General features: G+C 38.2%; 1 protein-coding gene across 21 annotated transcripts in view; it reads left to right on the forward strand.

Annotated features, from left to right (window-relative positions):
* TBC1D5 (TBC1 domain family member 5) overlaps nucleotides 1-16,142 on the forward strand; it is a 565,096-nt gene that overhangs the window by 466,805 nt on the left and 82,149 nt on the right. For all 21 annotated transcript variants that reach the window (XM_070575957.1, XM_070575968.1, XM_070575969.1 and 18 more), the window contains one exon: nucleotides 17-102. In XM_070575957.1, coding sequence (XP_070432058.1) covers nucleotides 17-102 — 86 coding nt within the window. The remainder of the gene's footprint in view (nucleotides 1-16; nucleotides 103-16,142) is intronic.

A 16,142-nucleotide genomic window follows, 5' to 3' on the forward strand; every position in this document is an offset into this window, starting at 1 on the left:
TTTTTTTTTCCTATAGAGAAATCCAAGACCAGTGACTTATCAATTCCATCCAAATTTAGACTATTACAAAGCACGGGGAGCAGACCTCATGAATAAAAGCCGGTAAGTCCTCTTTTCTCTGATGAAAGTTATAAATCCCAAAGATATTCTGAGAGATCATCAGGAAATTTTACACATTTGCTGGAAATAATTTTCCAGCTTTTAAAATATCAATGGTTAATGCATGTAAGGAATGTTTGTTAAATAAATTATCTGAGTTTTTCTTAAGGCATAATAAAATTATATACGTTAATGTCAGTGGTAAGATAAAAAATTAAATAAATATAAGAGTACTTGGTACAATTGGAAGTTAGGCAACTTCATTTTTCTAACACTAATAAACCTGAATAAATTGTGCCTACTTGCATAATCTCTTTCTAGATCCTTGCTTTTGATTGAAAAGAGGCAGTTATATAATACATTTTTAAATTATTTCAGTAACAAAATTAAAATTGGGTTTCCCAACTGTCTTTAGAACTACACAATAAGCTTATAAATGCATCTTGTGTGTGCATTTGTGATTATATACATAGAAATTTTAAGGGTCACTGTAGGAATAAAAAAACATAAAATCCTACTTTTAAAAGAAATTAACATTGGCATAAAGGGTTGATGAACAGTCTTGTTCTTTCATAATACCGTACTCAGATGTCTCAAGAGTTAACTTGTCAAACCAGAACCATCTCAAATTAGAATGTAATTTCAAAGTTTGCTGTGGAAGACTAAAATGTTAGTAATGATAAATGCTGCCAAGTTGTCCGAATTTTCTTCCTTAAGCATTGCTTATGTGCTAGCTTTTCTTCAGTAGGATTCCAGCAACCTAAATATACATTTGTGGAGTACACATACACGATGTGTTCTGCTCTTACTTGGAGAGTTAAAAAGAAGACATAATTCCTGCCACATAGAAACTCATAGTCTAAGCGGTGAGAAGAAGTGTATAAGAAAGCGGCTAAATTTAAACTTGTATTTTGAACCCTGTTTTAGTGTAATGTTATTTTTAAAGTACCTATCCCTGACTGAAGTCTGTCTCATGTTTTGATGTGCTGTGTAATTATGAGACAGTTCTACAGCCCAGGAGGCTTCTCTGAAGCTCTCTTCTGTTTGTTCACTTCATCTGATTCCTGTTTCACAAATAAAAGGCTATTCCCTACAGTCACTTTGTTCATTTAATTTAACAAATTTGTATTGAGTACCAGACTCTTATTATTCTAGGCATTAGAGATACAGAGTGAGCAAACCAGACAAAAGTCCCTGCCCTCAGGAATCTTACAGTCTAGTCACTTGTCCCCCCCGCCTCCCTCCATCATGTCAAGTATTTAGTTTGAGTATGTTTAAAAGAACAAGGTATTTTAGGTACTTTCTTCATACAAGATCTTTCTAGCTAGAGTCCCTTCTTCTTTCCCCTTTTCTCCTACACCACTACCATTAGTTTTCACGCAACAGCCAAAGAACTCTCAATTTACAGCAGATTATCTCACAGCCCCACTTAAACTCCTCCAAAGGCTTTCTATTACCATTGATAATCCAGTCCTCTCCCTGTGCCCCTTCCCTCTCTCTCTGACCTTGTGTCCTTCCATTCTCCCCTGCTCTTCCCTCCCATGCTTGCACTTGCTTGGGGCCTTTGCACTTGTCTTCCCCCTTCCTGGGGCACTCCTCCCACCCTCATCTTCCCTTGCGTCTTCAGGAGGTAGGACTCAGCCCAGATATCATCTGAGAGGGGCCACTCTTGACCTCCCTGTTGTCTTCTCCTCCCCTAGTCACTCTCTACCCCATTTCCCAATCTTATTTTCATAGCGTTCATTACCTACTGAAGTTCTGTGCTTCATTTATGTGTGTATCATCTGTCTCCCCAACTCCCCTGCTAAAATCTGAGCTTCCTGAGGGTAGGCGCTTTGTCTTTCTCATCACTCAAGGACACCTCGGATGCCTGGCATAGGAAAGTTACTCAACAAATATTTTTTTGCATATACCCATGTATTATCTTTTTACATTTTCAACATCTACTTTTTGCTCAAAGTGGAAGTGGACTGTACCCTTTCCTTTCTTCCTTTCATGTATTCTTTCTTCTATTTAGCTTTCTGTCCCTGCATTTTTCTTCTAAAAATATTGGTTCTGTTTTATTTATTTGCTTGTAAGCACATTGAAATTCTTGTGCAAAGTATCATTGTGATGATTGGAGGGAAAGTTTTTCATCATCTCTGTTGCAATTTCAAAGCTTAAATTGAAATTGAACCAAATGAAACATAGCGTGAGAACGTCACAGACCAGTTAGGAAAGGAAGAGTTAATAAATGATGTTGGGAAACTTGACACATCTTTGGAAAAGGTATCAAGTTATAACCTTACTATACACCAAAATAAATTCCAAGTGAATCACAGTGCACTCAAACAAGCAAACATAGGAATAAAATGTGTGTCTCTCTGACCTCTAGTTACTAGGAGACTTTTTAATCTTAAAAGTAATGAAAGAAATCACAAAGGTGACGACCAGTGGATTTTGCTACACAGCTGTTTTTAAGTAGATATGTAAAAAATAAACTGAATCAAAAGGCAAACAGAAAATTGGGAGAATATTTGTAGTGGAAGTAACTGATAAACTGTAACATCACTAATGTATAAAGAACTTATGCAGGTCAGTAGGAAGCACAAGACCCTGTCTCAGTGGCCACTCCAGCTCTTTTGGATTCTCCTCCTCTGCCTGTAAAGGTTGGAACACCCTCCAGGGCTTCTTTTCTTCTCTGCGTTCATTCCCTGGACGATTTCAGCCCAGGCTCATGGCTTTACATACCATTTGTGACTGAAGGGTCCTTAATTTATACCTTCAGTTTGTCCTCTTCCTTTGAACTCCAGACTTTCAAATTCCACCACCTACTCAGTATTTCAGTACTCTTGGATGTCCCATATGCATCTCAAATTTAGTGCTTCCCAAAACTAAACTTTTGGTTCTACCTCCACAAACCTGTTTTTCCCACAGTGTTTCTCCATCACAATAAATAGCACGACCCAGTTGATGGAAGCTTAAAATTGCCCTTGCCTCCTCCTTTTCTTTCATATCACACATGAAGTCCATCAGCAAATCCTCTTCAAAATGTGTCATGAAACAAATTGCTTTTCTCCCTCTGTACTGCTAATACTGAGTCACCACGTCACTGCTCATCTCTCTATTGTAGTCTCCTCACTAGTCTCCCTGCTTCCTCTCCTCCTCCTTATAGACCCTTTCCACATGGCAGCCAGATTTATGTAAGTCAGATCATACCACTCAACTGCTCAGAGCCCTTCAGTGACTTCCCAAAACATTTAGGATAAAGCCCAAAGCCTTTCCAATGACCTGCAAGACAGGCGCTACATGATCCAGCCTCCTCTCTCTCCAGCCCCATTTGCTGCCACCACTCTTCTCGCTTGTTCATTGGACTCCAGCCGCACTGGCCTGCTTACTATTCCTCAAGCACACAAGCGTCTTCCCACTTAAGGAGCTTTGAGCTTGCTTTTCCCTATGCCTAAATTCTTCCCCAAGAATCTGCATGGCAAACTTATATCCAGTCTGTATTCAAATATCATCTCTTCGGAGAACCCCTCTTTCACTGCCCTGTCTAAAATAATGGCCCCATTTATTCTGACCCTTTACTTTGTTTTTGTTTTTCATATCAATTCTTACTACATGAAATGGTATTTTTAACTTTTAAACAATTTTATTGGGTATTTTTTTCTTTGTTTCTTGCACTGAAATGTAAACTCTACATGTTTGTCTTGTTAACTGTTGTAACCCTGAGCCTAAAATAGTGCCTAGAATACAGTAGGTACTGAATGAAAGAAGAATTGCAAACAGCAAGTAAGCATTGAAAAGGCTGTTCAAACTCATAATTAGTCAAAGAAATGCAAATTAAAACACCAATAAAGTAACATTTTCACCTTTCAAATTAGCAAATTAAAAATAAATGAGCCAGAGATAAATAAGTCCTAGGGATCTACTGTACAGCATAGTGCCCATGGTTGATAATTCTGTATTATGTACTTAAAATTTTGCTAAGAGGGAAGATCTTATTTTAAGTCTTCTTATCACAAAAAAATAAAATAAATAAAAAATAGAGTAGGAGGAAACTTTTGGAGGTGATGGATATGTTTATGGTATAGATTGTGGTGATGGTTTCACAGGTGTTACTTGTCCCCAAAGTCATCAAGTTGTACACATTAAATATGTCAATATGTTTGTATGTCCATCGTTCCTCAATAAAGTGGTTTAAAAATGAGTGAATAAGTAAGCAAGCTAGCACTGGTAAAGGTATATGGATACCCTTAGTCACCAATTGATGGAGTATAAATTGAGACAAACTTGATAATCTTGCCAAAGAATTCTTCCAATTCTCTATGTAGCAATTATAACCACTATTTATTCCCTGGAGGTTTGTTTATCGTGTCGCTACTTTATCCATGATCAAAAACCATTGTAGTTACGAAGTCATCAGTAAAGTCCCCATTTGGCTATTTAAGGCTTAGGATGCTTATACCAGGCGGGGCCCTTCAGCTGTAATTAGGCTTGCAACTACTTTCTTAGCTTTTTAGAGTCTATTGAAGAGTTAATGCATTAGGGCTGTCATTGTCATTGAATGGGAAGACAGGGAGTGGGGATGATCCATAGGGGATCTGTATACTCATGGGGAAACCCCAGCAGTGATTAGTAAGTAGAGGATAGACAAAAGACAGGCATCTGGAAAGCAGGGAACTAATACCTACTGCGTCTATGGTAATGGACTTCTATTTGTGTTGCTTATCCAAATAAAGGATGAGGATGCAAAGATGACATGTGATTTCATGGTTAAGAATATCTCTAGAAATCAAGAAGCCTGATTTCTCTTCTCTGCTTTACCATGGATGGCTATAATTAAGTCTTTAAAAGCAAGCGCCTAGGTATTTTAGTGGTAGATTTTCCATTACGTGTGGGTAATATTCTCTATGCTCTGATTTTACTTACTTGCAAATTTCTTTTTAAAAATGGGAATTGACATTTTCTTATTCATTCAACTTTTGAGCTCAGAATGACAATTTAACACTCAAATCTTGTATCAGTTTTGTCCTTAAATAACCAGAAATTGCTGCTATAAAAAAAAATAAGTACATCTAAATTGTGACCAGTCTACAGAAAGACCCATCTAATTTATCTAGGAATCCATGACTACTAAAATGCCCAATTGGGTAGTTATGGAACAGAATCTCATAGTTTTTAGTACTGCAATCTCTTTTATTAAGAGTAGAATCGCATACCCTCTGTATTCCAAAACATTTGTGGATTTTCTGTTTTGAAAATGACACTATTTCTCAAAATGCCTAGTTCTTTCTGCATTTTAAAGGTGACGGCACCTGAGCTGTCAGTAGTGCCACAGGAGCACGTCACTTTATCTAGCAGTGCCTTTTTACAGACTCCACAACAGTAGATCTTTTAACTTGCTTAAGCAATTTTCTATCACCAAAATTAGGTATTTCATTTGAGTAAATTAGGCCTTGATAGAGATGGAAGAAACCAAGCTTAGTTCCTGATCTCTTTACTCACCAGATCAGCAATAACATTCTCTGTGCTAACATTGCCAGCTTTCCTCTGCCTTATGTCAGAGCTTCATGTAAACAACTTAAGTGATATCAATGATGAAAGATTCCAGAATTATAAATCTGGCCAGTAGGCCCTCTGCAGAAGACCCCTTGTCAGGACGCCTACATGGGATCTAAGAGGAAACCAGGCACCAGGGAAAGAAGATTCTAGTAAGGCAAGTTTCCTGGGCTCTGGGGGTATATCCCACATTCCTCCCTGGGGCTCCATGTGATTAAAGAGTGACGGCATCCAATGCATTCTTACCTCAAGAATGCCAAGTGGCTAATAATTCTCCGTCTCTCCTTGGGCTGAGGATCTGCCTCCGTTAGGAGTGCTCCTCTCAGGGCCTGGCCTAACTAGAATGTCCTGAGAAAGTACAGGATCCCAGGAACCACAGTGATTCTTCTAACAATTGGAATCTTGTACTAGAATATGAGCTTTGTGATATCGGGGACCACATCTGTCTCCTTCATTGCTTTTTCCTCAGTACATGGCACAGAGGACAAATTCAAATATTAGTGAAATGAATGAATGCTTTTTTTTCCGGTTTTTTTTTTCTGCTTTTTCTCCCCAAATCCTCCAAGTACATAGTTGTATATTTTAGTTGTGGGTCCTTCCAGTTGTGCTATGTGGGATGCCGCCTCAACATGGCCTAATGAGCGGTAACATGTCCGCGCCCTGGATCCGAACTGGTGAAACCCTGGGTCGCCAAAGCAGAGCGTGTGAACTCAACCACTTGGCCACGGGGCCAGCCCCTGAATGAATGCTTTTTAGCTTCAATTGTAAAATAACATGTTGATGTCAGGGTCTGGATCTTATAATCTTCATATTCCCAGGGCCTAGCACAGTACCTGGCACTGTCTCTAGTATTCAGTAAATATTTAGCTTAATGACTGAGTAAATAAATACTGCTTTGAATACCTAAAAGGTGTTATAAAATTTCCCTGGACAATTTCCATTTTATATGGTCAAAAAGATTTTCTAAATTAGGCTTTATTATATTTACTTACATAATGACTGGATTTTTTTCAGAAGTATTTTATTGCTAAAATATGGTAAAGAAATAATATGTTAATAATATTCCCCAAGCCATGAAGCCAACAAGTCCATGGTTATCAGTATTAGTAGTTAATTGGCTAATCAGAATTTCAAAGGACACTGATTTCTATATAAATGTAACTTTGTGATATTTTTATCCTCAGGTAACTAAGAGTTTGTACTATAAATACATCTGTGTCTGAAGTTTTCTTTCTGTTGTATCAAAGAGAGTTGTTCATTCCTAACCAATTTAGGTAAATTGGTAATTGATGCGGGGTTGGTGAGCCGATGAGTCGAAAGAAAGATTTCTTGGACTTTCAAGGTCTGGCAGTAGTGCTCTTTTATTTAGAGAATAGTGTGGAATAGCATGGGGACAGGACCCATGGGCAGTAAAGAGCTGCTACTGCCGCTGCTGCTGGCATGGGGACAGGACCCATGGGCGGTCAGAGCTGCTGCATGAGGACAGGGCCCATGGGCGGTCAGAGCTGCTGCATGAGGACAGGGCCCATGGGCGGTCAGAGCTGCTGCATGAGGACAGGGCCCATGGGCGGTCAGAGCTGCTGCATGAGGACAGGGCCCATGGGCGGTCAGAGCTGCTGCATGAGGACAGGGCCCATGGGCGGTCAGAGCTGCTGCATGAGGACAGGGCCCATGGGCGGTCAGAGCTGCTGCATGAGGACAGGGCCCATGGGCGGTCAGAGCTGCTGCATGAGGACAGGGCCCATGGGCGGTCAGAGCTGCTGCATGAGGACAGGGCCCATGGGCAGGAGGAGCCGCTGGGTGGAGAGTAAGGCTAAATTTAAGGCATGGGTATGTGAGCCATCTCTTTACAAGACAATGGAAAGAACATGTAAAAAGGTTAAAATGGTATCAGTGCAGGTGGGGTCTGGCCATTGGGTGGTCCCACAACTTTTAGATAAGAATCAAATCGGATTAAGTAAAGGCCAGAAGCCACCACCCTAAATCAGTTACATGAGGTTGCCAGACAGTAACCAACTTAAGTCCTTGCCTTCCCCATTAAGAGTTTCTAGAGATAAGGTCCCCTTCTTCCTGGCACAGAGAGGGAGGCATCTTTACAGATGGAGGTTTCCCTTACAAATGTAAATGTCTCCCAACAAAGGGCAAGCAAACTCTGCTCCTCGGAGCCTGCTTCTTATCTGCAGTTTTAAAAGTAACCAGCCTAAAAATCCTCATCAGTAATGTTATCTCCTATTTAGTCCAGAGTAAATAGATCTTTCTCCTTTCTTAAAAAAATTTTTCTATAATTTGTACTCAATACATAGATCTAAATATTCAGTCTGATGAGTTTTGACAGTTTTATATACCCATGTAACCACCATCCAAAACAATATATCTGGAGTGAATATTTCTTTCACCCAAGGGTTCCCTCATGTTCCTTTACAGTCAGTTCCAACCCTTCATCCCAAGACAACTTTCTAATTTCGATTGCCATGTATTAGTTTTGCCTTCTTTTGCACGTCACATAACTGGAACTACACAGTGTGCACTCTGTTGTGTCTAGCTCTTTCGTTCAGCATATTGTTTCTGCAGTTCGTCCATGTTGCAAATATCAGTAGTTCTTTCCTTTAGATTGTTGGTTGTATTTCATTATATGAATATGCCACAAGTTTTTTATCTGTTCATTGTTGATAGATACTAGATTATTTCCAGATTTGAGGTATTATGATTAAGGCTGCTATGAACATTCTCACGCAGTTGTTTTGATGTTGTTGTTTATTATTGTTATTTGTGGATATATGTTTTTCTTTCTCTTGGGTAAACACTTTGAAATTAAATTGCTGTATAGGATAGATGTATGTTTAACTTTATAAGAAACTACCAAACTGTTTTACAAAGTAATTATATCTTTTTCCACTCCCGTCAGGAATATATGGGATTCTGTCGCTCTACATCCTTGTCAGCATTTGCTGTTGTCAGTCTTTTTGATTTTATCTATTCTAGTTTGTATGAAAATGGTGTTTCATTGTGGTTTAATTTGCATCTTTCTGATGACTAATGATGTTGAGCATCTTTACATAGCATATTGGTGATTTGTTTATCTTCTTTTGTGAAGTGTCTGTTCAAGTATTTTGCCTATTTTTAATGGGTTGTTTGTCTTTTTGTTCTTGTTTTTTAGGAATTCTTTATATATTCTGGATAGGAGTCTTTGTCAGATATATATACTGCAAATATTATTCCCCATTATGTGGCCTGCCTACTCATTTTCTTAACGATGTCTTTTGATAAGAGGAAAATTTTTATTTCAATGTCATTGGTTTTTTTTTCCTTTTATGGCTAGTACATTTTGTTTCCTATCTAAGAAATCTTTGCCTCCCCTTAGTCTCCACTGTTGAGGGTCCCCAAGACCACCATCAGCTTCAATGATTCATCAGATTCATCATCACAGAACTCCGAAAAGCTGTTATATTCATAGTCGCAGTATATTATGGCAAAAGGATACAGATTAAAATCAGGAAAAGAAAAAGGTTGGAGTCTAGGAGAAACCAGGTACAAGTTTCCAATTATTCTCTCCCAATGGAGTACTTAAATCTCCCAGGAACCATATATGACAACAGATGTGAAGTGTTGCTAACTACGGAAGCTCACCCAGGCCTTGGTGTCCCCCAAGATTTTTTATTAGAGGTCTGTCACGTGGGCATGAAGCCACCGTGTGACTAACATTAGCTACTCAGTCTCTAGTTTCATCAGAGGTCAGGCTGATACACTGTGGCATGGAGCCCAGGTTGAACAAAAACAGGCTTTTACTGTAAATCCTATTGTTAGTATAAACTATTTGGTGTGGCCCAATGCCCCAGGTATACGAAGACACTCTTATCAGGCAGGACATTCCAAGGACTAGAGGTTATCTCTCAGTTGTCAGTCAAGGACCAGTCCTAAACAACTTCAGAATGTACAGGATTTGGGCAGCCCAGGCCTGCTGAGTTAACCCTTTACTATACTGTCTCAAAGATAGTCTGTGTGATTCTAGCATTTGTATTAAATCTGTGGTACACCTCAAATTAATTTTTGTGTGTGAACTAAGGTAAAGATTAAGGTCTATCTTTTTCCGTATAGATATTCAGCTGTTCAGTGCCATTTGTTTGAAAAGTCTTTCCTGGGGTGGCCCCGTGGCCGAGTGGTCAAGTTCATGCGCTCCGCTTCAGTGGCCCAGGGTTTCACTGGTTTGGATCCTGGGTGCGGACGTGGCACCGCTCGTCAAGCCATGCTGAGGCAGCATCCCACATAGTACAACCAGAAGGACCTACAACTAGAATATACAACTATGTACTGGGGAGCTTTGGGGAGGAGAAGAAGAAAAAAAGACAAGAAGATTTCCCTGTTGAATTAAGTTGGATCTTTGGTTGAAAATCAATTGACTGTATTTGTATGAGTCTATTTCTGGATGCTCTATCCTTTCTCTGATACTACACCAGCTTAATTACGTAGCTTTATAACAGCAAGTCTTGATTTTAAGTAGTCTGAGTCCTCTAGCTTTATTCTTTTTCATTATTTTGGCTATTCTAGGTTCTTTGCATTTCCATATAAATTTCAGAATCAACTTGTCAGTTTCTATAAAAACTTTTAGGATTTTGATCAGGAAAGGAAAAAGGTTGGAGTACAGGAGAAACCAGGTACAGGTTTCCAATTGTCCTCTCCCAATGGATTGCATTGAATCTTGATCAATTTGGGAAGAACTGATACTTTAATATTACTGAATTATCTAATCCATGGACATGGACTATCTCTTCATTTAGTTGGGTCTTCTTTAAATTCTCTCAGTAGTATTTTATAGTTTTTAGTGTAGAGGTCTTATAGATTTCCTCTTAATTAAGAGAAAATAAATTCCTCTTTTTTTCCTGCATCTAACCTGTTCCTTCCTGTGCCTGTATTTTTAAAATGTGACTGTTTCCTTGGACTTTGCTGTGGACTCACGTTTCTTTATATATATTGCTTCCCATACCTCTTGCCTTAAAACTCTAACAGTTGATTCTTGATAGATGTTTAACTACAGCTGCTTGTGATTTTTTTTTTAATTGTGAAGATATATAGCAATTTTCAAAGTAAGGGAAGAGAGGTGAAGAGAGCAAAACTCCCCGTCACGATTAATACCACGATTAATGCATAATTGCTTATTATTTGTTATGTTGTTTAACAAATATTATAAACTGTGTTCAGACCCAATTAGGTAAGCCCCCCTGTCTAGCTCATACCCACCCACTCATCGGGGCCAGCCTTTTTATCCCTAACAAGCGCTACTTTTGTTTCACGTCACGTTAACAAAAATGTGCCACATAGAACATCATCATAGTCTTTATAGCTGAAAGGAAACATATGTATCACTTGAAAGTTAGACTTCTGAAGAGTAAGTATAGCAGCTAACTTTTATCATTTAGTTTTAATAAAAACATATAAATTCTAGAGCTCCATGAGAGATGGAGAGAGTTCACTTTCTAAGATAACAGAAACCTCACCCTATGGCAAACAAACTAGAACTAGATGTAGATGTCTTTCATTGAAGCAAATTCTTTTTTAAATTAAAGAATTTAAAGAGTTGGAAACCAATTCATTTTATGGAATTTGAAGACTTCAACTTACAGAATTTGTAAGTAGAAGTACATCATGGATGTTAGCACAGATGTTAGGATCATCTGAAAAGTACTGTGTTCAGCCTTGACAACTGTTTTAAATTTCCAAATAAAAGATTGATGTCTATAAGTATGAAAGAAGTAAATATGAACCATAATCCGTTGAGGCTAGGTCAATAATGATGGACTAGAAAACTGGAGAGATGCAAGGAGACTGTTGTTTCTATCCAAAACCAAAGTCAAAGATGTGAGGGCAGTCTGGCTGCGACATCAGTCACCCCATTGATCACCAGGGTTCATTTGGCTGATCTGGCTGACTAGGTGGGTGTCCCCTTCCATCCTCATCGCTCCATGTGTGTCCCTTCCGAATCTGTGCACTCCATTGAAGAGGATGACCTTCCTTGAGAGAGGAGGACTCTTCTTTGGTCAAGGGTATATGAGTAGCTACGCTCCCCTCCCAGAACCTCCAAACTGGCTCTCAAAACCAAAGTCACATATTTATATTTACTTTTTCCAACTACTCTTTGCACTTAAGAAAAGAATTTTAAAATAAGTTATATGCTTTTATGGTGGAAAAAAGCATATGTAGAATGTGGTAAGAAAATGATAAAAAGAAAAGGAGACTGTAATAGAAAAGGGAAAAGAATAGAGAAAAAAAGTCTCGAAAGGAAGATGAACATAGAGGAGGAAGGAGGGACCAAAAACAATAGAAACTGAGAGTGGAAATAAGGAGGCAGGGCAGACAGGTAGGTCCCAAAGTTTGGAGGTGGGGTTTGGTCAACATTCCCCAAGGGCCTAGACTAGTGTGCGGGCCTCTTATTTGGTCCTGTCATCTCAATAGTATAATAAATTTGGTGGTAGAAGACATTTGGGACTGCAGATCACAAACTCTTAGAGTTGGAAAGGGGCTTTCATTTAACTCTGTCTCTCACCCATGCCAGGACTAGGAAGCTTGTGTGTCTGAAAATGCTTTTCCAGGTTCTGCTTAGACAGTTCCAGAAAAGGAACACTTTTTTTTTTTTTTTGGTATTTATTTATTTATTTTAGTTTATAGATTTTTTTTTATTGAGGTCACATTGGTTTATAACATTATATAAATTTCAAGTGTACATCATTATGTTTCAACTTCCATATAGACTGTATCGTGTACATCACCGAAAGTCTAGTTTCCATCCATTACCGTACATATGTGCCCTTATACCCTTTGCTTTCCCCACGTTTTTCCTCTGGTAAGCACCAATCTGGTCTCTATATCTGTGTGTTTGTTTGTTTATCTTCCAGCACTTATTATTTTAAGTAGAGCTTGTTAAATTATTAGAAAGGATTTCGTGTCATAGCTTTTTAACCCTCTTCTGTTACTTTCTGTAACTTTTGTAACTCATCTCAATTTTTAACACCATGCAAAAGAAGGACTGTGTTCCCTCATGGCAGCTCTCACAGTGTTGGAGAACTTGATCCCCAGCCTTTGTAGCCATTCCTCTTGCAGTGTAATTTTGCTACCTCCCCACTGTTCTGCTCCATTATGTAAACGCAAAATTCAATTCTACCAAGAGTAATGCATCACCACAAAGCTCTCTGCCATAGTTGTACAGTTATCTCCTGCAATGTAGGCACTCATTCTAGTCTTTCTAGTCCAATATTTATATTTGCTATTAAAGGATAATATATGTTTTACTATAAAAGGATAATATGTTTTTAGTATAGATAGATACTATATTTACTTTTGAAGGATAATTTCACAGGATGCACAATTCTAGGTTGGTGGTTTTTCTCTCTCAACACTTTAAACATTTATTTTACTTTCTTCTTGCATGCATGGTTTCTGAGAAGAAATTGGATATGATTCTTACCTTGCTCCTCTATAGATAAGGTGTTTTTTAACTCTGGCTTCTTTCATGAATTTTTTTCTTTATCTGTGACATTCTGTACTTTTAAAATGATGTGACTAAGTATAGTTTTTTTGGAATTTATCCTACTTGGTGTTCTCTGAGCTTCCTGGATCCGTGGTTTGGTGTCTGACATTAATTTGGGGAAATTCTCAGTCATTATTGTTTCACATATTTCTTCTGTTCCTTTTTCTCTTTCTTCTCCTTCTGGTATTCCCATTATGCATATGTTACATCTTTTATAGGTATCCTACAGTTCTTGGATAGTCTGTTCTGGGTTTTTTCTGTCTTTTTTCTCTTTGGTTTTTCAGTTTATGGAGTTTCTTTTGGAATATCCTTAGTGTCAGAGATTCTTTCCTCAGCTGTGTGCAGTCTACTAATGAGCTCATCAAAGACATTCTTCATTTCTATTACAGTGTTTTGATCTGTATCATTTCCTTTTTTTCCTCTCTTACAATTTCCTTCTCTGTTTCCATGCCCATCTGTTCTTGCATGCTGTCTACTTTATTCATTAGAGCCCTTAGAATTTTAATCATGGTGGTTTTATATTCCCAGTCTAATAATTCCAATATTCCTGCTATATCTGAGTCTGGTTCTGATGCTTTCTCTGTCTCTTCAAACTGTGTTTTTTTGCTTGTTTAGAATGTCTTGTAATTTTTTTTGATAGTTGGGCATGATGTAGTGGGTAATACAAACTGCTATAAATAGGCCGTTAGTAATGTGGCAATAAAGTGTGGGAGGAGAGGAAGCATTCTATAGTCCTATGATGAAGTCTCAGTCTTTTTGTGAGCCTGTGCCTCTAGACTGTGAACTTCACACATGCCTCTCTTCCCCCCTCCCCAACTTATGTGGGACAGGATGGCTTGAGGGGGCTGGGGTTGGGTATTTCACTTTCCCCAGGTCATTTAGGCTCTGATAAAACCCCAGAAGGTTAGATTCTGGTTAAATAGTTTTCCCTGAAGGCAGGCCTTGTTAAGAAGAACAGAATGTTCTGATGTATTTCAAAATGGTTCTTTTTCCCTCCCCTTGCCAGAACCATTATTTTTCTCCCATATTTACCATGAGAATTTGGTAGGGCTCCGGGAGGTAAAATTCCCAAAGTGTGGGCTGCCCTACCTCATGACTGGGTCCCCTAGGAATTTTTGTATCTCAAATTTGTCCACACTGAGCCTCTAGCAATTCATTGACTACAGTTCCGATTCCCCTGCCCCAGTACTGAGTCCTGAGAGTTTCTGCCCCTGGGTTCTGCTCTAGTGATTCGTGATTCTCCATATTCACCTGCCAGTCTCTCCAATTTGGGGACAGCAGTTTACCCTGTGACCTCACTTCTCTTACAGTTCTTAGAAAAAATCGTTCATGTTTTTTAGCTTGTTCAGCTTTTTATTTGTTATTTGGACAGAGTGGGGACTTCCAAGCTTCTTCTATGCCAGACTGGAAATCAGAAGTTCACTGATCTAGTATTTATGTAGCCCAAGGATCTTACTTTTCTTCAGCATCACTGTGGGCTCATATTAACCTTATAGACCAAAATATAGACCAAACATTAATGTTTGGGAATTTTATTATTTTAGTATGAACTCGTGTTAATCCATGTCTCCCTATTCTATATGTAATGTGCAGTTGTAAAAAGTTTTAACCTAAGTGCACAAGCTCTTATTTATCTTTGTTATATTTTATCTGTTTAATTCATTTCTCATGCCAGCATATGGAGAGTATTTTAAATGTTCATTATTTTACCTGATATATTATGTGTCTCTGCATCCTTTGGTCTCAAATTCAATGAGCACATGTTCTCTTTCTTCAAGTCACAAAATTATAGAATTTTCTATCTAGAGGGGACACAAAATATCATATAATTCGTCCCCCTTAGTTTAAAGCTAGGGAAACTTAGGTCCAGACAGCGGTCTAACTGACTCCTCCAAGTCACACAGATCACTGACGGAAGATTACGGTCTTAAAAAAAGGACTGGAGAGCAGGTCTGGGAACCAAGTCTGAGACACTTATTGTCGCTGGAAGTCCTCAACGGGTGTTGAAACATTCAACAATACACTTGAGGTACAGTTGTTCAGCTATGACTGAGCATGCATTATCTTCCATTATTGCCACTGACACTGACACACCTTGATAGAATCTAACAGACTTTAACACTGCAGACAAGAAATAAAGTTGCCTTAGAATGACTTGTTTTTAGTGAACCATACTGGCTACTTTTAATAAATTATAACCATTTCCAAATAATTAGTAAAAATATTTATATAAGCCAGTCTGTTTTCCAGTTCATGATTTCTACAATCCTTTTGAATAATCAGGACATTTCCTCACTTCCGTTCTTCTGATATTTCTATTTTTATTCAGCAAAACAAAGTGAGTAATATATTTAAAGACAAACAGACTCAACCATGTGAGATTTTAAAATGTACCTATATAACAGTTGAGTCAACAGACTATTTAGAAAATGTGGAGGAAAAACTTTGATGCTATTGCTATAAGCAGATGTAAATGTATAGCTTTAAATGCTTTTGGTGGGAAAGAGAGAGAATGAATAAGTGAATGAATGAATGAACCAAGCATTCAACCTTTGGAAACACAAGAAAAGAAATAATAAGGAAGATATTAATTAGAATATAAAGAAAAATAATTAAAAATAAATTGAAAATTCATTCTTTGACAAAAGTATGAACAAGCATCTAACAAAATTTTATTGCAAAAAAGAGTGAAATAAGCCGATATTAGATACTTAATATTAGACCTAAAACATCTTAGGTAGAAAGGAAATAAACCGGGGTGGTGTCAAGATTTGGATACCAGCAGAAGGAAGGTTGTGGCGAATTTTTACAGAGGTAATAATGTGATAGTGGTTTTTTTAAAAGCTTTAGAAAGATTTTAGAAGTTGAATGAAAACAGCTCGTGACTCCTGCAATTAAGAAGGCATTGGAGAAACCTAGAAGCTCTCAGTAGAACGTGGGTTACAAAGCCAGGCTGCAAGAGATTAAGGAGATATGAAGAGGC

This window comes from Equus przewalskii, chromosome 15 (genome assembly GCF_037783145.1).
Source record: "Equus przewalskii isolate Varuska chromosome 15, EquPr2, whole genome shotgun sequence".
NCBI classification, from domain to species: domain Eukaryota; kingdom Metazoa; phylum Chordata; class Mammalia; order Perissodactyla; family Equidae; genus Equus; species Equus przewalskii.